The following is a 26,883-nucleotide window of genomic DNA, read 5'->3' on the forward strand; positions in this document are numbered from 1 at the left end:
TCATGTAGCTCGTGTGTATGGACCTTCATGTAGCTCATGTGTATGGACTTTCATGTAGCTCGTGTGTATGGACCTTCATGTAACTCGTGTGTATGGACCTTCATGTAGCTCGTGTGTATGGACCTTTATGCAGCCTGTGTGTATGGACCTTTATGCAGCCTGTGTGTATGGACCTTCATGCATCTTGTGTATGGACCTTCATGTACCTCGTGTGTATGGACCTTCATGTACCTCGTGTGTATGGACCTTCGTGTTGCTCATGTGTATGGACTTTCATGTAGCTTGTGTGTATGGACCTTCATGTAGCTCGTGTGTATGGACCTTCATGTAACTCGTGTGTATGGACCTTCATGTAGCTTGTGTGTATGGACCTTCATGTAGCTCGTGTGTATGGACCTTCATGTAACTCGTGTGTATGGACCTTCATGTAGCTCGTGTGTGTGGACCTTCATGTAGCTTGTGTGTATGGACCTTCATGTATCTTGTGTGTATGGACCTTCATGTAGCTTGTGTGTATGGACCTTCATGTATCTTGTGTGTATGGACCTTCATGTAGCTTGTGTGTATGGACCTTCATGTATCTTGTGTGTATGGACCTTCATGTAGCTTGTGTGTATGGACCTTCATGCAGCCTGTATGTATGGACCTTCATGCAGCCTGTGTGTATAGACCTTCATGCAGCCTGTGTGTATAGACCTTCATGTAGCTTCATGTACGTATCTGTTGATTAATCAAACTCAAGATGCGAAAGAAACCAATATTTATAAGTGTGCAATCTTTAGGCGAGACCAGGAGCCTGCTACTCACAAAAATTACATCGGCCTCGCTTTTATTGCACTGGAGTCCGACAGTCTCCTGTATAATGTCTGATGGAAATATGTATTTAATCATTTTAATGTGTTATTTTTTAAAGATGCTCTCATTGAAATAATGGAGTGAAAAACACAGGCAGTAGAGAACATTATTGTTTTACAAGATTATATTATGTCATTTTAAATTTTTGAGGTTTGAATGAAAGACAATATAATGATTGATATATATATTTAATGGGTTTTTTTTGGGTTTTTTTAAAGATGCTCTCTTTTAAATAACAGATGGAAAAACACAGACAGTATATAGAGAACTTTGTTTTACCAGATTATATTATGTCATTTTTAATTTTTGAGGTTTGAATGAAAGACATTTTGTAACTTTAGTTTATCACTATCTTATTACATGTTGACATGATAAAAATGCAAGATTTGTGATAAAATTACTAAATCGATGACAGTAATATGAGGAACTTTAAAACTGAAAATATCAATGGCATATGGTTGGTCTCGCTAGATTGGTGCTTCACTTTCTATATCTACCAACAATGTCCAAATATAGCATTTTTTTTGTACACCTCAACATATTTTAAACTGTTATTTTGACACTTAGTAGAGAGAGAAAAATAGGGGGAGCTACTGCAAGGAATCTTTTTATATGCACTTTCATGGTAGACACTGGCTGAGATAGGTGAAAAAAAGAGTTTTCCTGATTTCAGTTTCTAGCCCTCCAGCCTAATGCTGCCAGTGATTGTCTGACATATATTTTACAAAATGTAAGTTAATGTTTTTGTATGATTGATATATGAAAACTAAGTGATTGATTAGTTGATTGATTGTGCCACCTGTAAGGCAGTGGGGATGTTTCCTCCAGTATCTAGCTGCTCCAGCCAAATGCTGCCTGGGAGGGACGACCAATTAGAGAGTAAGATTGATCACTATCGGGAACAAAAAACATTATTTTGCATTCTAAATATATGTACATGAAATGTGCAGACATTACACTAAGTTTGACTTTCATATAGCTTATAGACTTTTTCTGTCACATGAATCACAGAAGTACCCACACAGACTTTAAAAAGTAAAGTATTGTAAAGTATATATTTTAAAACTTTATAACTACTCTATTGATTTTTGGCAGTGAAGCATATTCAACATTTTTGTGAAAGTTAGATCGATTGATTAAAAGTCGATGATGAAAAGGTGCACCATTAAAATATGATGTTTATGACTAATTACTGTTATGGAATGTGGCTATGTGTGCATGTGGTTCAATATAGCCAATTAAACATTAGGATCAATATACCTTTTGCATTATTGGGGGTGTGGGTTTTTTCAAAACATAATGAATAGGTCATTAGTTGAAGTACATGTATATCCATATCTCATTATAAAAAAACTCTGAAATGTTTGTTTATTTTTACTTCTGTTTTTTTCTTTCTTAGTGTGTTTGTAATTAGTGTGATTTTTTTTGGGTGTATAATTGTCTGGCAGACGAGAGGAAAACTGATATAACATGTGCACCTGATCCGGAGTTCCATCTAATAAATTACTTGTAATTTGTTTAGCAGATCGGCTGCCACATATTTCCGACTGCTAGCAAAATTGCTGCTGTACCTATCATTCCAATCTTTTTGTCTTGCATAGAGTATTTCTTTGTCAGGTGAAGAAGCCATTGCAGCAAATTCCCCATCCATCACACATCTAACCCAACTCCAAAGACGCAGCCAAAATGTGTCTTGTCTTTGGAGCATGACACGAGAAGCTTGTATACACAGCCGAAAACAAGCCACACCGTGACTAACACATAAATTGTGATTTTGATTTGCCTGCCATAACACCACAGAGTTAATGTAAAAACAGTTGTGTGCCTGTGAAAAAAAAAGACAAGAAAAGCGAAACAAAAAACGAAGTTGATCTGTCTGAAAAAAAGGGTTAAATTATTAGCTATGTCATCAGCTGAAGGGAGTCCACATTTTCCTGGAGGTTATCATTACAGCTTGTATTCGGCAGCGGCAGGGGGTCTCGCTTAATGACCCATGCAAGCCAGGCAAAAGATGGATGTTGTTTTGAAGTTTACATTGCTAGAGTTTCAGATTGATAGTGTCTTGTTGTGCTGTATGTGTTCACAGGTTCACACAATTCAGCTTCCAAGTCTGTAGGGAGTTGTCAGAATTCATGCTTAAGGCAAAGAGAGTAATGTCTTCTTTGCATGTGAATATGTATCATCTATCAACAACTTGGTGTGATGTTCAAAATTAAACTACAAAATATATTGCTTACAAAACGATCAGACCGGTTATATGTTTTGAATAATCGTATATACATGTATAGTACTTCAGGTCAAACACACATCCCCAAACAAAAAACCCATCTCAAATCAATTGCCAATCCTCTTCTGCCAGAATTAGGTGTATCAAATTCAAAATAATTCATTGTTAATTTTCCCAACCGGTAAGTTAAAGCTTTTGTTAATTAAAAATTATTTCATTCATGATATAAAAGTGAAAATAACTAATTTATTATCCTCTGTTAATTGTCATGAATTTGCAGACTTGTACAGGTACTGTATATGCAAACATCAAATACATCTTATGGTCTAAAATGTATCCTGCCTTTTACATGGTATGTTCTGTAATCCTAGGTGTGTTTGGAAGACTGTATTTTAATCAGTGTCACAGGAGTAGAGAATATGAACACAGATGTACACATGTACATCTACCTGTATATTGCAGTCTGTAGGAGTAATACCATACATACATGTATGTACACATGTACATCTACCTGTATATTGCAGTCTGTAGGAGTAATACCATACATACATGTATGTACACATGTACATCTACTTGTATATTGCAGTCTGTAGGAGTAATACCATACATACATGTATGTACACATGTACATCTACCTGTATATTGCAGTCTGTAGGAGTAATACCATACATGTATGTACACATGTACATCTACTTGTATATTGCAGTCTGTAGGAGTAATACCATACATACATGTATGTACACATGTACATCTACTTGTATATTGCAGTCTGTAGGAGTAATACCATACATACATGTATGTACACATGTACATCTACTTGTATATTGCAGTCTGTAGGAGTAATACCATACATACATGTATGTACACATGTACATCTCCCTGTATATTGCAGTCTGTAGGTGTAATACCATACATGTATGTACACATGTACATCTACTTGTATATTGCAGTCTGTAGGAGTAATACCATACATGTATGTACACATGTACATCTACTTGTATATTGCAGTCTGTAGGAGTAATACCATACATACATGTATGTACACATGTACATCTACCTGTATATTGCAGTCTGTAGGAGTAATACCATACATGTATGTACACATGTACATCTCCCTGTATATTGCAGTCTGTAGGAGTAATACCATACGTGTATGTACACATGTACATCTACTTGTATATTGCAGTCTGTAGGAGTAATACCATACATACATGTATGTACACATGTACATCTACCTGTATATTGCAGTCTGTAGGAGTAATACCATACATGTATGTACACATGTACATCTACTTGTATATTGCAGTCTGTAGGAGTAATACCATACATGTATGTACACATGTACATCTCCCTGTATATTGCAGTCTGTAGGAGTAATACCATACATGTATGTACACATGTACATCTACTTGTATATTGCAGTCTGTAGGAGTAATACCATACATACATGTATGTATCTTGTAAAGTTATAAGCGTCTTTGGAAGACTGTATTTTAATCAGTGTCACAGGATCAGAAAATAACACAGCAGCCTGTATGATTAATATTTCTACTCATGTTTTGACAAACACTTTTTGCCTAGAACATATAGCTGTTCCTGTGTATATACTTAATGTGATAAGAAGAGAAAAACCCCACAGATTTGGCCAAAGGATCAAATATCTGATGATATTTCCATCCACACATACAAATATTCACAACTTTTTTTCAAATAAACTATTTGCATGTAAGAGTGATGTGGCAATATATACTTGCCGGTTTTGAAAGAAAAGAAAAATTTAACAGGAAAATGTACAAGTCTATAAGTGGATTGAAGTTTTTCTTGGCCTGTTATTATTCACACTTTTCATTGTTAGGATCAAGTCACTACTGACTCACAGTAGTTTAATAAAATCAAACAGTTAGTTCATTTTCACCGACTTTTAATTGAATTGTAATTAGGCTTACAAAAACAAAGGCACACAATAAACATCCACTTGTTAAAAATGTATAATTTTTTATTGATCAGTCAAATGTTATTTGATTTTTCACCGCTTTCATTTTACTAAAGCAAAAAAAAGAAACCCTGATTATTATATTGTCCAAGAACATCAACCTATTAACAGTTACTCAGCACTTTGCATTTTAATAGAATATTCAGCTGTTTTAATATAATATTCAATGACAAAATTTTACGACAGACTGAATATGCAATTCAGAAAATTTCCGAATGAACATAGAACCTGACAACAAAATAATGATGCTGACGACTGAACTATATTACCATATTAATACTACAAAATGTTTTTAATAGTTATTATTCCAAAACTTAAAGCAATAAATAATGTATATATATATACAAATGATTAATTATTGAATTTTGTTCTTAAAGCCGCACACCCTAGTTCCATCCAGCGAAAATAAATTATAATTTGGTTAATCTGCAAACCTGTAACACACTTAGATCACGTTTTTATCAAATGGAGTGAAAAAGCAGGTTTTATATCAATAAATACCATGGGAATCCCCATGTCCCAATTGCTTGAAATAATTTTGAAAGTTTGTATTCTGATGTCACCGGTAGATTTCGCTTGAAGCACAACAATGCCTACGTCACGACAAATTTCACAGACTTGGGGTGCGTTCTTTTCACCTCTCCTGGACATGTTCCAACTGTTCTGTCCTGGTTGTATCCCCTCTCCAAATATCGTAGGACTTAGCAAAATTATTGCTTTTAAGGGTTTGTAATGTTTTGTATTGAGATACTTACTTGTCTGAACTTTATTGTTACTGAAAATGTTCACGAACTGTGAAGAAAAATCTCACAAATGAACAACAACAAATCAGATGTTGATTGTGCGAACCGTGCACGAGAAAACAAACCGAACCAAAATGATAACGGTCACGTGGTATACCAACGTCTGTGACATTGAAATGGAAATATCCCCTCTAAAAATAGATTAGACCTTGTCTGCTCAACATTTTTTTTCTCAGACGCGCGTGAGTTTTTCAGAAATACGAAAAATGCATTTTGTGGTATTACAAACACCAGGATTACCAAAAAACACTTCAGGTGAATGGAAATATATATTCTAAATAATAAACGGTAAGTAAAGTACAATTTTATTTGTGAAAAAATGAGTTTAATAGCGAAAAACAACGCCGTAATGGTTAACAACTAGCCGTAACTAGGGTGTGTCCCTTTAATATAAACTATTAAAATGCACATTTGGCTTGAAGTCATTGCATAATGATCTTTGTCATTTTGTTCGCTCTAAATTGCAGTTTAAATTATTACGTTTAATAAAATGCCACAACACTGACACCTTATAAAGGGTGAAGATCATGCATGTATTTATTAAATTAAGTAATTTTGTTGAAATAAAAATTTATTTATTCATTTTAATTTTATATTTTATTATTATATTAATTTTTCATTATTAAACCACATAAAAAAGAGTTGGTATTGAGTTCATTATAACACATTTCTTTCTTTCCTTATTTAATTTTTGAACCAGTTTTGAATTATGAAAATCACAGAGCTCAAACCATGATCATATACATATTATTTTGGCCTTTATTTTCTTGAATATACATGTACAGGTATATTTGCAATAACACTTAGTTATGATAATCAAGAAGTCTTTTTCATTTTTGGTTACAAATTACTCATTGGAAATATTGATGTGTTACAACTACACATTATCCAGTTCACATTACTTAATCATGTCAAATCTTGATAATTGTGTCAGAGAAAGCTGACTACATTTTCCCATTAGCAGCAAGTGATCTTATACATGCAGTTTCCCACATAGAGGATAGCACATACCACAGCCTTTGATATACAAATTTGTGTTCTATTCCATTTAAGAGTTTTTGATTTTTTAATATATAAATGTACATGTATTTGGATTTAATTAAACATTATTATAATTACAAATGTCTGCCTAAGTTTACATATTAATATTAGTTTGGGGGAGAATTTAAATAATTTATGAAATTATTACAAATTAAACATTTCTGACTGGCACATCCTAATTAAACTATATTAATCCTTGTTTTGTTAGGTGTGGATACATTTAACTAATTTTCATTAACCCTCAAATCTTTGAATATCCCAGGTACATAGTTTAAAATTCAACCTTACTTTGCTGCAGTTTTATACCTGATCCAAAAATTTATCTCCTGGAGCAAAAATTGATTTTTCAATCATGCCAGGCTGCTTTATTTTGGGATCTGTAACTATAAAAAAAAATTCCTTCACATTATGTAACTACATGCAGTTTACTTTGCTATGCTATACCAAGTATACAGTTATAAAATGAAAAATTAAGTTTTTATTGTAATTCTGTAAGTGTGTACAATGAATTCTGTTAATTAACGGTTACACTTCCAGACTTGTTCACGTTGTTACGAGTGTTGGTTTAGCCTGTTGCATAAAAATGTCAGTCATCTTAATTACCACGGAGCGCTCATATTGCTAGTAAATTATGGCTGTATAAATCTTGTTATTGAGACATAAAAAGTGACCCATTGCCCTAACGGATTTTCAGCTTGATCATCCCAGTGTGAAATTTGCCCCATGTTGACTGACTGTATCTGTAAATCTTGTTTTTTCTTCCCTTGATTCACGTTTAACTATACTTACTGTAGCAGATCAGATAAGGGTATATGAAAACCTTTACTCTCTTGACTGGTATTAAGTAGTGGGAGGAAAAGAAAGAGGGGGAAACGTGTTGAGGAAATAATAAATGTTTGAGGTTGCGGTGCAAGTAGTGTTTTATTTGCTCACCGTTGTGCTTACTGCCTGGGAAATGGCTTTCCCTCTGTATCACATTCAGCAAGCCAGACCTCTTAGCAGCTTTCCCCGAACATTTATTACCTTGGATTTACAATTATATCACCATAACATATGGTTTTATGGCATTATGATCATAGTGGATAGCCCTTCACACTTACTGTTACCGTCGACAACATGCGGCTTGAATTATGACAATTGCTCAGCCGAGTGACAATATAGCTGTTACCTGTTGACAGAAATAGACCATTATTTAACTATTACAAACAAGGCTTCATTTAGGGCTTATATCTGTATTGTGCATAAGTGCCTTTAACTGTTAAGGTAGTTAACAGCAATTTAACAGAAATAGAAAATCTATGCATTCTTTTCAGTACTATAGTTTGTATATGACATTTCCATGATATGTTGTTTAATAAATTTTGACCAATAATTAACTCCATTCCCATTCATTTTTGGTTTCTGTACTGTGGTATTTATTTCTCATTTCTCTCTTCTCTTTTCCTTTCTTTCTTTCTTTCTTTCATTGATCCATTCATTCATCCATTTCTGCTTTTAAATATTAACTTCTGAATCCCATAATTGTCAATCCATCTTTAACCCTTCCAATTTATTTGTCTAATCATACAACCCTGTAAACAAGAAATAATAGACATTCAATGTAATTAGATTTTTTTTGTTATTAACACAATTTGTATATATTTAGATTCTTAGAATGCTTTTTTTGGGGTGAAGATCATAATGAAGAGATTATGAGTAAAATATTATCCCCCAAAATTAATTTTTGTCAAAAAATGTTTATTCATACTCATCAATTATATGTGACATATAACGCTTTTTAAATTATGTTCATATTAATCTTAAATTCAAGAGTTGTTCAGTTTTTAGCTTCTGTAATGATATGATAAAATAGAAATTTAACTATGTACTGATCAGTATTTAACTAGAAATTTTAACAAATACCATCCAAATGAAATTCTGTTTTAAATTTCAACAAATTACAAAATGGCATCAACAAGCACACATGCATACATACAGTTTGAAACTAAGTGTTATGAAATAACCATTAATTACAAACCATGGCAGCTGTCTGGACCATTGGAGAAGACAGAGAGAGAGAGAGAGAAAGTAAACATGGCTAAGTGAGAGTGTGGCTGGCTGATGGAGGAATAATGAGTGCTGTCAAGTGCAGGTTATTTCAGTGACACACCTGAGCCCGCCATCATCACCGGGGCCTGCCGCGACTACCACATCACAGCGCCTGCACCATGCTGTGCCGCTGCCCAGTCTGATGGCAGTACCACAGATGTGCACTCGGGTTGGGTAACGCAACACCAAGCTGCACAAGTAGTCACATAAATAATCCACTTTGATTGCATACACAGGCATGACTTATTCCATCCTGGAGAAATTTCCACTGAATTAAATTATTTATTTCATAAACAGGCAAATAGGTCTTCAATATCTTTATTCAAGATGACAAGTACATACAGTGGAATACATCCCTCCCAGGACCTGAAACTGCCAGTCGCCAGATCGCCATGTCACCATATGTGACCAGAATCCCGTTTAAGTGACTTTAAATATTAAAATTTAATAGCATTAGTCACTAAAAAAATATTATTTGGGTGATCTTCTTTCTATAACATATGAGCCACTATAATAATTGTATTGCATATATTTATTTCACATTAAACTCTTGCTCGTGGTTCGCAAAACTGAATGCATCGGCTTACCATAATTTGCCAACATCCATTATTTATAAACATGGATTTTGTAGACTGTATGTAGTTGGGTGTAGTCATGATAAAACAAAGACTTCCTTGTCCAGTTTGTAACCATGCATTCAGAACATCTCATTTCAATATCATGTATATTGATATCTTTGCCATCTAGAAGTGGTTCTTCAAATCAATATTACTTTATTGAAGCATATTTCATATGCTTACTTTAAAAAATTGATAATTAAATGTTTTTAATTATTTTAAAACCCCCTGAAATATGAATTTTTTGTGTTTGGGTTACCTAAAACATATTAAGAAGGAAGGCTGCTTTAATAGAGGTGTCCTTTTGAAGAGGTTTGACTAAATGTACATGTTGATGTATGTTTGTATACTAGTACTCGTATATGTACTAGTAGAACATTTTGTCAGCCCATCCAGGAGACTACCTTTTGAGGACCAATTGGTTGTATATATAATGCACTAGCTTGTGCTTAAGGATATGATATTTTATAGGCAGGTGGTTTTTATACAAGGTGCCCTTTAAGGGAATTAGTTGGTCAGTTTCTGAGGTAAAGAACAGCAAGAGATCTTTTGACACCAGCAGTACCAGTGGTAATTAGGAAGGGCACAGTGACATGATCATGGGGAAACCATTCAAGCTGCGAGTTGCCATACTCATATGATTTGAATACATTTTATTTAGAATGCAATTGATTCTATAAATGCTGTCAAGTTTTTGTATTTTATAATAAATTATTTCAACTTGGTGGTTTTATTTGAATTGAAGAACTACACAGGAAGACGTTTGAAAGCTTAATGACAATGGCATTTGACAAATCATTTCATAAAAATCTTGTATAGGGACCATTCCCAATAGAAGGTGAATTTTTATATGTTAAAAATAAACACTTTCTAATACAAGTGATGAATAATTTTGTCATTTGGAGTCGGCTTGCATAATAACTTATACAGTTGTAATCGTAAATGTGAGATGGTGAAAGGAAATTGTGGAGAATGCTATTGAGACCGATGATCACTTTTCAAAAGGTAGATTGATTTATTTTCTGCAGATTTGGCATATCTGAAGCCATTTTCTCATGGATGCCAGTTTTACACAAAAGTCTTATTTTGCTAGATTATGCTAACGGCTCATTACACATGCAGCTGCACAATGGTGCCCAAAAAGAATTCTATCTTTTTTTGCCACTGTCATATGGGTCAGAAAGTGAATATTTGTTTTCAGCTGATGGCATATAATCAATTGTTATTTGCCAAAGTTAATGACTCGTGTTGAAATCGTTGAGCACCTGAATTATAATGACAATCTACAGGCTTGATCATCTAAAGAATGGATAGCATAATATGTTTTGTCTGCTTATTAAATGTACATTATAAACACATTATATAACACTGGCTTTTCTTCACAAGAACTGGTTCACAGTATAAAGCCATGCTTAAAAGACAGAGTTCGCTGTAATTTGGCCTGTATATAAAAGCAGTGAATCCAATGGTGGAAAGAACCGGTGATGTGATGTGGTTCGCATCCCAGTACTGGCTGTCACGAAAAGAGCCAGGAAGATAAAATTAAAACCCCAAAATACGGCTTCAAACAAGAAAGTATATTGGGTTAATGTATACCAGACAGAACAGGGGTTTCAGGAAGTAATGTTTTTGCTGTGTTTTTCTCAATCACTATTGATTAAACAGTCCTTAAACAGACATTCCTTGTCTTTCCAGTGACCTAAGTACTGAATATGGTTATCTGTGCAAAACTGACACAAAGTGTTCACAAAGAAAAAACTTTACCTTTATGTCCCTCCAAAACATAAATTGAATTTACTTTGTCATCAATGAACATTTCATCAGTCAGAATATATGACATAGTATGACTAAAAATGATGACTTTGTATATAATACAACACTAAACAAAACAAAATTAAAAAACCACAACCCCCCCCCCCCCACCCAACCCTATGGTACCATACTGTTTTATTGATTTCAAAACAATATACATCAGCATTCAACATGCCTTTGCCACCTCTCCAACCCCCCCCCCCCCTCCCCCCAAGAAAAAACATGTTTCTAAAATCATACAAGCCCTAACACATGTAGGATTGTTTTAAAAATTATAAAAATAGAAAATAACCATTTGAACTCTGCCCTAAACATTGAAGTTCAGACTCTAATACAGTGATTGGTAACATGTAAATTGTATATTTAGCCATATCCAAAACGAAACTAGTAACATTGCCAGGTGTCAAGATGTATCAAGTGAAATTTTGTTTTAGCAAGCCCAAAATTTTAACTCTATTTTTACATTAATTTAAATTTAGTTTTTCTTACCAGTTTATTTTGGATATATTTTTGACATGAGTCTTGATTATCTATATATCCACAGTGGTTCATTAATTCTTATTCATCACTGATGACCGGGTCTGTTTCTGTATAGACTACAGATGTAAATAAAACAATAATTAAATGACTTGGCCAGTCAATACAGGCCCTGCTTCGTTGATGGATTACACACCCCTCGAGGGCTTGGCTGAGTCCAGACCTGGAATATTGTACAACTTTACAGTTTGAGGCTGTCCCACGAATGATTACCTTGGGCTTGTGAGAGACACTAACATTTTTTTATCACTGTTTAGGCCAAATTAAAACAACTTTTTAATTATTAGTTTATCATAAGCAGATCCATTGCCCTTTTATCTTTTTTTGTACAAGATATGTGTAGGCCTACGTTTTTGGGTTATAAACAAATAAATAAATAAATAAATATAAAAATAAATAAATTAATTAATAAAGAGGTTACAAAACACCCTCCCCCCCCCCCCCAAAAAAAAAACCCAAACAAACAACAACAACAACCACAAAAAAACCCTAAAATCACTGCTTGTTATACAGACATTTAGATGTTGGTGAGTTAGGCTATATTCCAAAATACAAAAGCATTTGGGTCAAGTGGTTGATGGGTTTACTGCCCTGAGCTAGCAGTGGCAGGTGCTATAGATGTGTACTGTTGAAAAGATTACCATCCATAATACTACTTGTACAGGATTCGAATATTTACTGCTCAAGGGAAAGACAAAATGAAAGGTTTAAGTATGCCTGTCTTGGGCATGTCTGTGGGAAAGTGCATATAACAGATCCCTTGGCAATGGAAAAATGTAGCAGGGGTCCTTTGAAAGCTATGTGTTAGAATTACAAAATATTTGATATCCAACTAATGATGATTAACATGCACAAGTGGTGTGTTAAACCAAACAAACTGTTTAACTTATCTGTAGCCCATTAAAATGCAGGTCATCAGATTGTGCCTGGGAAAAAATAGTTAAAGTTTTTATAATCACCAATCATTAAACTGTTTACAGTATAACCATCTGTTGACTGACTGACCTCAGTCAGTGACTACATTCAGAACATGAATGTATGCACGTGTGTGCATGTACACACATATACCACACATTAAATAATTGTCATTTGTCTCTTAAACACATGACATTTTAATTGGCACAATCACTTGATCACTGTAGATGGGTGGATGGATGGGTAGATAGGTGGATGGATGTATAGCTGGATGCCTGATGGACATTTAATCGACACCCCAATGCAAATCACTGATTCAAATATAAATTTATACATGTAAAAATACAGTAAACATAACATAAAATTATTTTATCAATAATTGTCATTTTCCATTACATGTACTATTTTGTCTTTATTTAATAGCAAATGTGTTCATTACCAATCTTGATATCCCCGCCGCTAGTTTCAGTATCTGTCATCATTAATGCTTGTGGGGTAAAGCAGTAACTGGCACCTGCTGATTATCACACATAAACTCTGACATTACTTACTTGTTAGTGCGACTTGTTAGTGCAATTTGAACAACAGGCCATAATTAGTTTGGCTGTTGGTTCAGTAACCTGTGTGTTTTCTGCATTATTTCAAAGTTTCACCAGTCAGTGACGGCAGTCAGAAGCAACCTAATGATACCACATAAAGGGTTTGTGGCCTGTTACAAACTTTCCCCATTAAAAGTGATTTCAATTCAGGTTGTTAGCAGTAGAAAAGCTCACAAGAACCTGATTTATAGGCATTGTGGCATCCTGTCTGTCAGAGGCCACGACTTAGTAATAGGAGGAGCAAAGTTAACAGTGCACCGTGGGTAGACTGGAGCTTATCAAACAAGCAACTGGCAGCACAGGGGCCCGCAGCAGACATGACCTTTTTAACATTAGGCAACGTTTGGTCACCAGGAGTGTTGGCCCGAACGGCGAAGTTAATATGTCCCAAAGTGAACATTATGTCTGGTCATGTTTGTTGCCAGTCCAGGATGGTGGTTTGGCTGACATGGGATGGTGATTTATGGTGGAGTCTGGCGGGCATGTTGCATTAGCAATCATGAGCTGTGTCAGCAGACCGGCATAATGTATGGCCAGACATGAAAGGCAGGTGAACCAACACCAAATACCACATGTCAGGTTAGCATGTACATGTCTCAAATGCATGCTCACATACAAGAGAAACATTTGTACTGGGCATAGTTTTACTTGTAATGTGACTTGTCGTCCCTGCCACCTCTGTGGCTCTTCTGAAGGCTTCTCTTGGTGTTCTCTGACTGTGTGTACACCAATCTCCATGTAAACTCCAGGATACATCATACCTCATTGGATAACAAGTTTAGAATAGACTTTTATCTTATGAAAAAAAGATGTGTTTTATTTAACAGTGCATTCAACACATTGTAATTGCGGTTAAATGGCGTTGGACATATGGTTAAGGACCACAGAGATGATTAGAGAGGAAACTCACTAACACCACTCCATTGGCTACTCTTTTTGATAAATTAGCTGCAAGGGATCTTTTATGTATGCATTATCCCACCATTAGGATGGTACATAGCATGACCTTTGTTACACCAGCTGTGGAATACTGGCCGAAATGAGAAATAGCCCGATGGGGATCGATCCTAAACCAAGTGAGCAGCAGGTGAGCACGTTACTACTGGGCTATGTCCCACCCACCCTGTTTATGGTATAAAGTGACTACTACCTTTACTACTGGGCTATGTCCCACCCTGTTTATGGTATAAAGTGACTACTACCTTTACTACTGGGCTATATCCCACCCTGTTTATGGTATAAAGTGACTACTACCTTTACTACTGGGCTATGTTCCCCACCCTGTTTATGGTATAAAGTGACTACTACCTTTACTACTGGGCTATATCCCACCCTGTTTATGGTATAAAGTGACTACTACCTTTACTACTGGGCTATGTCCCACCCACCCTGTTTATGGTATAAAGTGACTACTACCTTTACTACTGGGCTATGTCCCACCCACCCTGTTTATGGTATAAAGTGACTACTACCTTTACTACTGGGCTATATCCCACCCTGTTTATGGTATAAAGTGACTACTACCTTTACTACTGGGCTATGTCCCACCCACCCTGTTTATGGTATAAAGTGACTACTACCTTTACAACTGGGCTATGTCCCACCCTGTTTATGGTATAAAGTGACTACTACCTTTACTACTGGGCTATGTCCCACCCTGTTTATGGTATAAAGTGACTACTACTGTTACTACTGGGCTATGTCCCACCCACCCTGTTTATGGTATAAAGTGACTACTACCTTTACAACTGGGCTATGTCCCACCCTGTTTATGGTATAAAGTGACTACTACCTTTACTACTGGGCTATATCCCACCCTGTTTATGGTATAAAGTGACTACTACCTTTACTACTGGGCTATATCCCACCCTGTTTATGGTATAAAGTGACTACTACCTTTACTACTGGGCTATGTTCCCCACCCTGTTTATGGTATAAAGTGACTACCACCTTTACTACTGGGCTATATCCCACCCTGTTTATGGTATAAAGTGACTACTAACTTTACGACTGGGCTATGTCCCACCCTGTTTATGGTATAAAGTGACTACTACCTTTACTACTGGGCTATGTCCCACCCTGTTTATGGTATAAAGTGACTACTACCTTTACTACTGGGCTATGTCCCACCCACCCTGTTTATGGTATAAAGTGACTACTACCTTTACAACTGGGCTATGTCCCACCCTGTTTATGGTATAAAGTGACTACTACCTTTACTACTGGGCTATATCCCACCCTGTTTATGGTATAAAGTGACTACTACCTTTACTACTGGGCTATGTTCCCCACCCTGTTTATGGTATAAAGTGACTACCACCTTTACTACTGGGCTATATCCCACCCTGTTTATGGTATAAAGTGACTACTACCTTTACTACTGGGCTATATCCCACCCTGTTTATGGTATAAAGTGACTACTACCTTTACTACTGGGCTATGTCCCACCCACCCTGTTTATGGTATAAAGTGACTACTACCTTTACTACTGGGCTATGTCCCACCCACCCTGTTTATGGTATAAAGTGACTACTACCTTTACTACTGGGCTATATCCCACCCTGTTTATGGTATAAAGTGACTACTACCTTTACTACTGGGCTATGTCCCACCCACCCTGTTTATGGTATAAAGTGACTACTACCTTTACAACTGGGCTATGTCCCACCCTGTTTATGGTATAAAGTGACTACTACCTTTACTACTGGGCTATGTCCCACCCACCCTGTTTATGGTATAAAGTGACTACTACCTTTACAACTGGGCTATGTCCCACCCTGTTTATGGTATAAAGTGACTACTACCGTTACTACTGGGCTATGTCCCACCCACCCTGTTTATGGTATAAAGTGACTACTACCTTTACAACTAGGCTATGTCCCACCCTGTTTATGGTATAAAGTGACTACTACCTTTACTACTGGGCTATATCCCACCCTGTTTATGGTATAAAGTGACTACTACCTTTACTACTGGGCTATATCCCACCCTGTTTATGGTATAAAGTGACTACTACCTTTACTACTGGGCTATGTTCCCCACCCTGTTTATGGTATAAAGTGACTACCACCTTTACTACTGGGCTATATCCCACCCTGTTTATGGTATAAAGTGACTACTACCTTTACTACTGGGCTATGTCCCACCCTGTTTATGGTATAAAGTGACTACTACCTTTACTACTGGGCTATGTCCCACCCACCCTGTTTATGGTATAAAGTGACTACTACCTTTACAACTGGGCTATGTCCCACCCTGTTTATGGTATAAAGTGACTACTACCTTTACTACTGGGCTATATCCCACCCTGTTTATGGTATAAAGTGACTACTACCTTTACTACTGGGCTATGTCCCACCCTGTTTATGGTATAAAGTGACTACTACCTTTACTACTGGGCTATGTTCCCCACCCTGTTTATGGTATAAAATGACTACCACCTTTACTACTGGGCTATATCCCACCCTGTTTATGGTATAAAGTGGCTACTACCTTTACTACTGGGCTATGTCCCACCCACCCTGTTTATGGTATAAAGTGACTACTACCTTTACTACTGGGCTATATCCCACCCTGTTTATGGTATAAAGTGACTACTACCTTTACTACTGGGCTATGTCCCACCCACCCTGTTTATGGTATAAAGTGACTACTACCTTTACTACTGGGCTATATCCCACCCTGTTTATGGTATAAAGTGACTACTACCTTTACTACTGGGCTATGTCCCACCCACCCTGTTTATGGTATAAAGTGACTACTACCTTTACTACTGGGCTATATCCCACCCTGTTTATGGTATAAAGTGACTACTACCTTTACTACTGGGCTATATCCCACCCTGTTTATGGTATAAAGTGACTACTACCTTTACTACTGGGCTATGTCCCACCCACCCTGTTTATGGTATAAAGTGACTACTACCTTTACTACTGGGCTATATCCCACCCTGTTTATGGTATAAAGTGACTACTACCTTTACTACTGGGCTATGTCCCCCCCCCCCCCCCCCCTGTTTATGGTATAAAGTGACTACCCTGTTTATGGTATAAAGTGACTACCACCTTTACTACTGGGCTATATCCCACCCTGTTTATGGTATAAAGTGACTACTACCGTTACTACTGGGCTATGTCCCACCCACCCTGTTTATGGTATAAAGTGACTACTACCATTACTACTGGGCTATATCCCACCCTGTTTATGGTATAAAGTGACTACTACCTTTACAACTGGGCTATGTCCCACCCTGTTTATGGTATAAAGTGTCTACTACCTTTACAACTGGGCTATGTCCCACCCTGTTTATGGTATAAAGTGACTACCACCTTTACTACTGGGCTATGTCCCACCCTGTTTATGGTATAAAGTGACTACTACCGTTACTACTGGGCTATGTCCCACCCACCCTGTTTATGGTATAAAGTGACTACTACTTTTACTACTGGGCTATATCCCACCCACCCTGTTTATGGTATAAAGTGACTACTACCTTTACTACTGGGCTATGTCCCACCCACCCTGTTTATGGTATAAAGTGACTACTACCTTTACAACTGGGCTATGTCCCACCCTGTTTATGGTATAAAGTGTCTACTACCTTTACAACTGGGCTATGTCCCACCCTGTTTATGGTATAAAGTGTCTACTACCTTTACAACTGGGCTATGTCCCACCCTGTTTATGGTATAAAGTGACTACCACCTTTACAACTGGGCTATGTCCCACCCTGTTTATGGTATAAAGTGTCTACTACCTTTACAACTGGGCTATGTCCCACCCTGTTTATGGTATAAAGTGACTACTACCTTTACTACTGGGCTATGTCCCACCCTGTTTATGGTATAAAGTGTCTACTACCTTTACAACTGGGCTATGTCCCACCCACCCTGTTTATGGTATAAAGTGACTACTACCTTTACTACTGGGCTATGTCCCACCCTGTTTATGGTATAAAGTGACTACTAACTTTACAACTGGGCTATGTCCCACCCTGTTTATGGTATAAAGTGACTACTACCTTTACAACTGGGCTATGTCCCACCCTGTTTATGGTATAAAGTGACTACTACCTTTACTACTGGGCTATGTCCCACCCACCCTGTTTATGGTATAAAGTGACTACTACCTTTACTACTGGGCTATGTCCCACCCACCCTGTTTATGGTATAAAGTGACTACTACCTTTACTACTGGGCTATGTCCCACCCACCCTGTTTATGGTATAAAGTGACTACTACCTGTCAAACAAATGTAGAAACCTTCACACAGCAAATGTGTGAGCTAGCTATATGCTGAGTTGATAATTCCATCCATCCATCCATCCATCCATCCATGATTAATTCATTTGAAAAGGTGTGGTTCATTCAGTCACAGATATTCAGTATACCGTGACTTATTATATTTATTCTATAACCTATAACACATGGCCATCCTAAATATCACCTTCCATTGAAATATATTCTTTATCTGGTGGTCATTATTACAGGTTGTTTATCTGATTTGTAGTTGTAGCATCATTATACCTCCTCACAGAATACAGATCTAGCTATAATGCAAATCATTTTCCTATAAATCCTGTGGTAAATGATATATTATACAACCTGTGAAATAAGTGTCAAGTAACATAACCTTACATTTATTAACTTCAGTTATGTGTATCATAGTCAGCAGTGAACATGTTGACATTTGTTCAGTATGGTGTTATATTAATTAATTTTAGCTGATAATTAAAATTAAAAGTTCTCTTAGTAGATTACATATGTAAATGTTTTAAGTAGTTTTAAGTATAGCTACTGAATGTAAATTGTAATACTGTGAAATCACTTTTGTTTGGTGGTCTAAAGTTTGTGTATTCGTGGACTATATTGCACTCAACAAATCTAAGATATAATACATGTATACATATAAAACAAATTTATAGTACTACCTTTTAGATCCATGAATTTAAATACATAACCAAATGTCTTTTGACAAAACCATGAAGGGTTTTTTGACAAAAATAAATTGTATTTTAACTTTAATACAACATAAGGGAAGTTGCTAATAAGCAGAACTAAAAGTTGTACTTACTGTGAAGGTCTTTGTAACTATAATATATTGTGATTGCTACAGTCAGCATATGTTTTAATAATCTGTATTACTAAACTGTACACATGAAGTTTAATACTAAAGTTTGTTCTCAATTTGACAGGGATTGAAGATGTAGCCGATGTGGAGTTGAGAAGACCTCAGCCCGAGGGTGTCACTGCTGGTGTGGACGTGACGCTCAGGTGTGAGATTACTGGCAACCCAGAACCATCCATCCTGTGGTACCACAACAAGTTCAGGTATGACCAATACACTGTATAGGTCGCAATCACCAGTAACATGTACCACAACAACTTCAGGTACGACCAGTAACATGTACCACAACAAGTTCAGGTACGACCAGTAAACTGTATAGGTCGCAATCACCAGTAACATGTACCACAACAAGTTCAGGTACGACCAGTACACTGTATAGGTCGCAATCACCAGTAACATGGACCACAACCAGTTCAGGTACGACCAGCACACTGTATAGGTCGCAATCACCAGTAACATGTACCACAACAAGTTCAGGTCCGACCAGCACACTGTATAGGTCACAATCACTGGTAACATGTACCACAACAAGTTCAGGTACGACTAGCAACTGTATAGGTCACAATCACCAGTAACATGTACCACAACAAGTTCAGGTACGACCAGCAACAAGTTCAGGTACGACCAGTACACTGTATAGCTCTCATTCACCAGTAACATGTACCACAACAAGTTCAGGTACGACCAGTAAACTGTATAGGTCGCAATCACCAGTAACATGTACCACAACAAGTTAGGTACGACCAGTACACTGTATAGGTCACAATCACCAGTAACATGTACCACAACAAGTTCAGGTACGACCAGTACACTGTATAGGTCGCAATCACCAGTAACATGGACCACAACAAGTTAGGTACGACCAGTACACGGTATAGGTCGCAATCACCAGTAACATGTACCACAACAAGTTAGGTACGACCAGTACACTGTATAGGTCGCAATCACCAGTAACATGTACCACAACAAGTTGAGGTACGACCAGTAAACTGTATAGGTCGCAATCACCAGTAACATGTACCACAACAAGTTAGGTACGACCAGTACACTGTATAGGTCGCAATCACCAGTAACATGTACCATAACAAGTTCAGGTACGACCAGCAACTGTATAGGTCACAATCACCAGTAACATGTACCACAACAAGTTCAGGTACGACCAGCAACAAGTTCAGGTATGACCAGTACACTGTATAGCTCTCAATCACCAGTAACATGTACCACAACAAGTTCAGGTACGACCAGTAAACTGTATAGGTCGCAATCACCAGTAACATGTACCACAACAAGTTAGGTACGACCAGTACACTGTATAGGTCGCAATCACCAGTAACATGTACCACAACAAGTTCAGGTACGACCAGTAAACTGTATAGGTCGCAATCACCAGTAAAATGTACCACAACAAGTTAGGTACGACCAGTACACTGTATAGGTCGCAATCACCAGTAACATGTGTTATAACAAGTTCAGGTACGACCAGTACACTGTATAGGTCACAATCACCAGTAACATGTACCACAACAAGTCCAGGTATGACCAGTACACTGTATAGGTCGCAATCACCAGTAACATGTACCACAACAAGTTAAGGTACGACAAGTAACATGTACCACAACAAGTTCAGGTACGACCAGTAACATGTACCACAACAAGTTCAGGTACGACCAGTACACTGTATAGGTGGCAATCACCAGTAACATGTACCACAACAAGTTCAGGTACGACCAGTACACTGTATAGGTGGCAATCACCAGTAACATGTACCACAACAAGTTCAGGTACGACAAGTAACATGTACCACAACAAGTTCAGGTACGACCAGTAACATGTACCACAACAAGTTCAGGTACGACCAGTACACTGTATAGGTGGCAATCACCAGTAACATGTACCACAACAAGTTCAGGTACGACCAGTACACTGTATAGGTGGCAATCACCAGTAACATGTACCACAACAAGTTCAGGTACGACCAGTAACATGTACCACAACAAGTTCAGGTACGACCAGTACACTGTATAGGTGGCAATCACCAGTAACATGTACCACAACAAGTTCAGGTACGACCAGTACACTGTATAGGTGGCAATCACCAGTAACATGTACCACAACAAGTCCAGGTACGACCAGTACACTGTATAGGTCGCAATCACCAGTAACATGTACCACAACAAGTTAGGTACGACCAGTACACTGTATAGGTCGCAATCACCAGTAACATGTACCACAACAAGTTCAGGTACGACCAGTAAACTGTATAGGTCGCAATCACCAGTAACATGTACCACAACAAGTTCAGGTACGACCAGTACACTGTATAGGTCGCAATCACCAGTAACATGTACCACAACAAGTTCAGGTACGACCAGTACACTGTATAGGTTGCAATCACCAGTAACATGTACCATAACAAGTTCAGGTATGACCAGTACACTGTATAGGTCGCAATCACCAGTAACATGTACCACAACAAGTTCAGGTACGACAAGTAACATGTACCACAACAAGTTCAGGTACGACCAGTAACATGCACCACAACAAGTTCAGGTACGACCAGTACACTGTATAGGTGGCAATCACCAGTAACATGTACCACAACAAGTTCAGGTACGACCAGTACACTGTATAGGGCACAATCACCAGTAACATGTACCACAACAAGTTCAGGTACGACCAGTACACTGTATAGGGCGCAATCACCAGTAACATGTACCACAACAAGTACAGGTACGACCAGTACACTGTATAGGGTGCAATCACCAGTAACATTTACCACAACAAGTCCAGGTACGACCAGTACACTGTATAGGTTGCAATCACCAGTAACATGTACCACAACAAGTTAGGTACGACCAGTACACTGTATAGGTTGCATTCACCAGTAACATGTACCACAACAAGTTCAGGTACGACCAGTAAACTGTATAGGTCGCAATCACCAGTAACATGTACCACAACAAGTCCAGGTACGACCAGTACACTGTATAGGTCAGAATCACCAGTAACATGTACCACAACAAGTTCAGGTACGACCAGTACACTGTATAGGTCGCAATCACCAGTAACATGTACCACAACAAGTTCAGGTACGACAAGTAACATGTACCACAACAAGTTCAGGTACAACCAGTAACATGTACCACAACAAGTTCAGGTACGACCAGTAACATGTACCACAACAAGTTCAGGTACGACCAGTACACTGTATAGGTGGCAATCACCAGTAACATGTACCACAACAAGTTCAGGTACGACCAGTACACTGTATAGGTGGCAATCACCAGTAACATGTACCACAAGTTCAGGTACGACCAGTACACTGTATAGGTGGCAATCACCAGTAACATGTACCACAACAAGTTCAGGTACGACCAGTACACTGTATAGGTCGCAATCACCAGTAACATGTACCACAACAAGTTCAGGTACGACCAGTACACTGTATAGGTCGCAATCACCAGTAACATGTACCACAACAAGTTCAGGTACGACAAGTAACATGTACCACAACAAGTACAGGTATGACCAGTAACATGTACCACAACAAGTTCAGGTACGACCAGTACACTGTATAGGTCGCAATCACCAGTAACATGTACCACAAGTTCAGGTACGACCAGTACACTGTATAGGGTGCAATCACCAGTAACATGTACCACAACAAGTTCAGGTACGACCAGTACACAGTACACTGTATAGGTCGCAATCACCGGTAACATGGACCACAACAAGTACAGGTCCGACCAGCACACTGTATAGGTCGCAATCACCGGTAACATGTACCACAACAAGTTCAGGTCCGACCAGCACACTGTATAGGTCGCAATCACCGGTAACATGTACTACAACAAGTTCAGGTATGACCAGCACACTGTATAGGTCGCAATGACCGGTAACATGTACCACAACAAGTTCAGGTACGACCAGTACACTGTATAGTTCGCAATCACCGGTAACATGTACCACAACAAGTTCAGATACGACCAGTAACATGTACCACAACAAGTTCAGGTACGACCAGTACACTGTATAGGTCGCAATCACCAGTAACATGTACCACAACAAGTTCAGGTATGACCAGTACACTGTATACGTAGCAATCACCAGTAACATGTACCACAACAAGTTCAGGTACGACCAGTACACTGTATAGGTCGCAATCACCAGTAACATGTACCACAACAAGTTCAGGTACGACCAGTACACTGTATAGGTCGCAATCACCAGTAACATGTACCACAACAAGTTCAGGTATGACCAGTACACTGTATAGGTCGCAATCACTGGTAACATGGACCACAACAAGTTCAGGTACGCCCAGTACACTGTATAGCTCTCAACCAGTAACATGTACCACAACAAGTTCAGGTACGACCAGTACACTGTATAGGTGTGGTATATACCATTCTGATTACGGAAAAGTGCATGTGAAAGACCCTTTAGTAGAAGTAACCTGCTCTCAATCACCAGTAACTGTGAAAGACCCTTTAGTAGAAGTAACCTGCTCTCAATCACCAGTAACATGTGAAAGACCCTTTAGTAGAACTAACCTGTGGTGACAGAGAGTTTTCTTGATTTTGTCCAAGTGTCAGTATATCCATACATATTGGACACTGGAGTTTAAAATGCGCTGAGGTGTTGTTTAAGAAATGTTCCTTTCCTTTCATGGAAAATTGTGATCAGTTCAGGTAAACATGCTACCAGTGTCTTTGCCCTTGTTACAGTCAAACCTAGAGACTATGTCTATATATAAATAAAGGTAATGTACCTTTATGCAGTACATGTACAAAAAGGGACATAAATTAAATACACTTTGTAAACAGATGATTATGCCCATTGTGAGCAGGCTGGAACGCACCTGTATGTATCTTATCTTAACACCTTGTAAATGTGTGTCCATTATCTTGAACGACTGGTAAATTTATGTCCATTATCGTGAAGAACTTGTAAATTTATGCCATAGAACTTAGCTGTGAGTTGAGTGCTCTTGTCATAGTCACCCTGGTGCTCGACTACGATAGGTAAATACTTAACATTGTCATCTTGATATCATAGGGTTGTTTGTCACACGGGAAACCGATACGTTTACAAATCGGTTATCAGCTGTGTTGTTATAGACTGAAATTTGCAGACTACCTGTAGTATCCTATCTGGTGGCATTGTGTTTTAATTGCAGCACATCAAACTAAGAGTCAAAGTTATCATATAGATAGATGTACATCAGATACCTAATACTGCTAATTAAAGGGACTGTATCCTGAGTTAGCTGCCATTGTAGCATGTTTCTGATTAAGTCTTCTTAACAACTGTAAATCTAAATACTAAACATGTTTTGTTGTTCAATATATCAGTGTACTTGTAGTCAGCCTAATGTTTGTTGTTTAGAATATCAATATCAGTATCAGTATATCAGTGTACTTGTAGTCAGCCAAATGTTTGTTGTAGCTCAAATCTAATTTTACTTCTTTGGATATATTTTTTGTTTGTATGAACTTATTTGGATGTAAAATCAAAGTTGGGATAGTAGAAACATTAGAATGACAAGACACACAGTATAGACACTGGTATTCTAAACATGAAAATGTATTTATTTGTAAGTTTAGTTGTTAAAAATACTGTTAGCTGGAAACATGTTACGATAGTTACTTTAAAACCTGCATTTCTTTTCCAAAAATAATGTGAATAGCATTTAACCAAAACCTGTATTAAATACAATACCATGTGTTATTCTTTGTATAAGAGAGTTTTTTTTCATAACATTCTGGACTATAATTATCTTATAGTTATGATGATAGCACATTTCTATTTGTATAACCCATCGTGACCGTGTACATGTAAATGATGTCTTGAATGTAATACACAAATGAAAAATGGGTTAATCAAAATTTGACTTGTACAAGTGATGCACAAATGTAACAATCATGCTTGCAATTTTTAAAAACCTGCATTTGCAACACTGCTGTAGGTAACATATATAGATATATTATGTGCCAAAGATTACACAGATTCTAAGACGATTCATTGACTTTAATGACTGTTCATCTTTGAAATATAATTTTCCTGACAACTCTTGCTCTTCATCACTCTTCTGGTTTGAAAGATATTTCTTGTTTAGCTTATTGCACAACCGATTGGTTTGACCTGGTACCTGCATGATTGGTTTGACCTGGTACCTGCATGATTGGTTTGACCTGGTACCTGCATGATGTTCCTGCTTATTGATTGGTTAGACCTAGTACCTGTACTTGCGTACCTGCTTATCGCCCTGTTGATGGGAGTGCACTTGCTGCAGAGTTAACTGGTGCTTGAGCTGTGTGATCTGACCCACAGCTATCGCACTGCCAGTGCTGTTTTGAATCACCAGTGTTTGAGTATTGGACAGCAATGCTGTGTTAACCACACAGGCACATGCAGGTACACCAGTTTTTGCGGCTGACAACCCTGAGCTAACCAGGCATGCAGATTATAGTTCATCCTCCTGTACATGTAGCTGGTTTTCTCAGATCACCTTCAAACACCGGTGGCTAGCTCAGCAGTCTGGTGTTTTTGGTTTTGTTTTCTAGCTTATATAATCCAGTCAGTAAACCTTTGGCTATTTAATAAATAACTATTCCAAGTTCAGTCACTTTTCCAACTGTAACTCCCACCCCCACTTCTGTCCTAAATAAGGTTCTTGAACTGTTTAAAAGCAAGATTAGGGATAGATGTGTCTTATCCAATGTGGATGTAGGTACAATTGATTCCATTTGATTTGATTCCAAGAGCAGTTTAATTGTATTGTAGCTTAGTGGTACAGCACTTAGACATGTGCTTGTATTTGAGGTGTAACAGTGTATGGAATTGATATCTCTAGATACATAACAACAAGGTTTATTTCCCATCTTACTAAATTCTGAGGCATTCATAGCAAAAATAAAGTTGGAAGTTTTGGGTCCTTAATTTTGTGTTTTAAAAAACCCCCACAATTTGATCAAATGTCAAAAATCACAATTTGTTATTTTAACTTTGAAACAAAGATAGTTAACCTTATTTTATATTATGAATGTTAATTAAACTGAAAATTCCTAAGTATGTAAAGTGATGGTAAAACAGTGTTTTTTTTGTTGTTGTTTTTTATGTATATGTCAAGCGATGGTAAAACATGGGCCTCAAGCCAGATTTGAGAAATACATATCCTGCCAGTCTGCTGATGAGGATTGATCCCATGACCCCTCAAATAGCTCAAGTAGGTGCTCTACCAAAGATGTACCTCCCATTTCTCACCTGC

At 37.5% G+C, this 26,883-nt stretch overlaps 1 protein-coding gene across 2 annotated transcripts in view; it reads left to right on the plus strand.

The window, feature by feature from the left end:
• The window catches only part of LOC121370666 (inactive tyrosine-protein kinase 7-like), a 146,416-nt gene that overhangs the window by 47,440 nt on the left and 72,093 nt on the right, over positions 1-26,883 (plus strand). For both annotated transcript variants that reach the window (XM_041496053.1, XM_041496055.1), the window contains exon 3: positions 19,681-19,816. In XM_041496053.1, coding sequence (XP_041351987.1) covers positions 19,681-19,816 — 136 coding nt within the window. The remainder of the gene's footprint in view (positions 1-19,680; positions 19,817-26,883) is intronic.

Source organism: Gigantopelta aegis, chromosome 4, assembly GCF_016097555.1.
Source record: "Gigantopelta aegis isolate Gae_Host chromosome 4, Gae_host_genome, whole genome shotgun sequence".
Classification (NCBI taxonomy): Eukaryota; Metazoa; Mollusca; class Gastropoda; order Neomphalida; family Peltospiridae; genus Gigantopelta; species Gigantopelta aegis.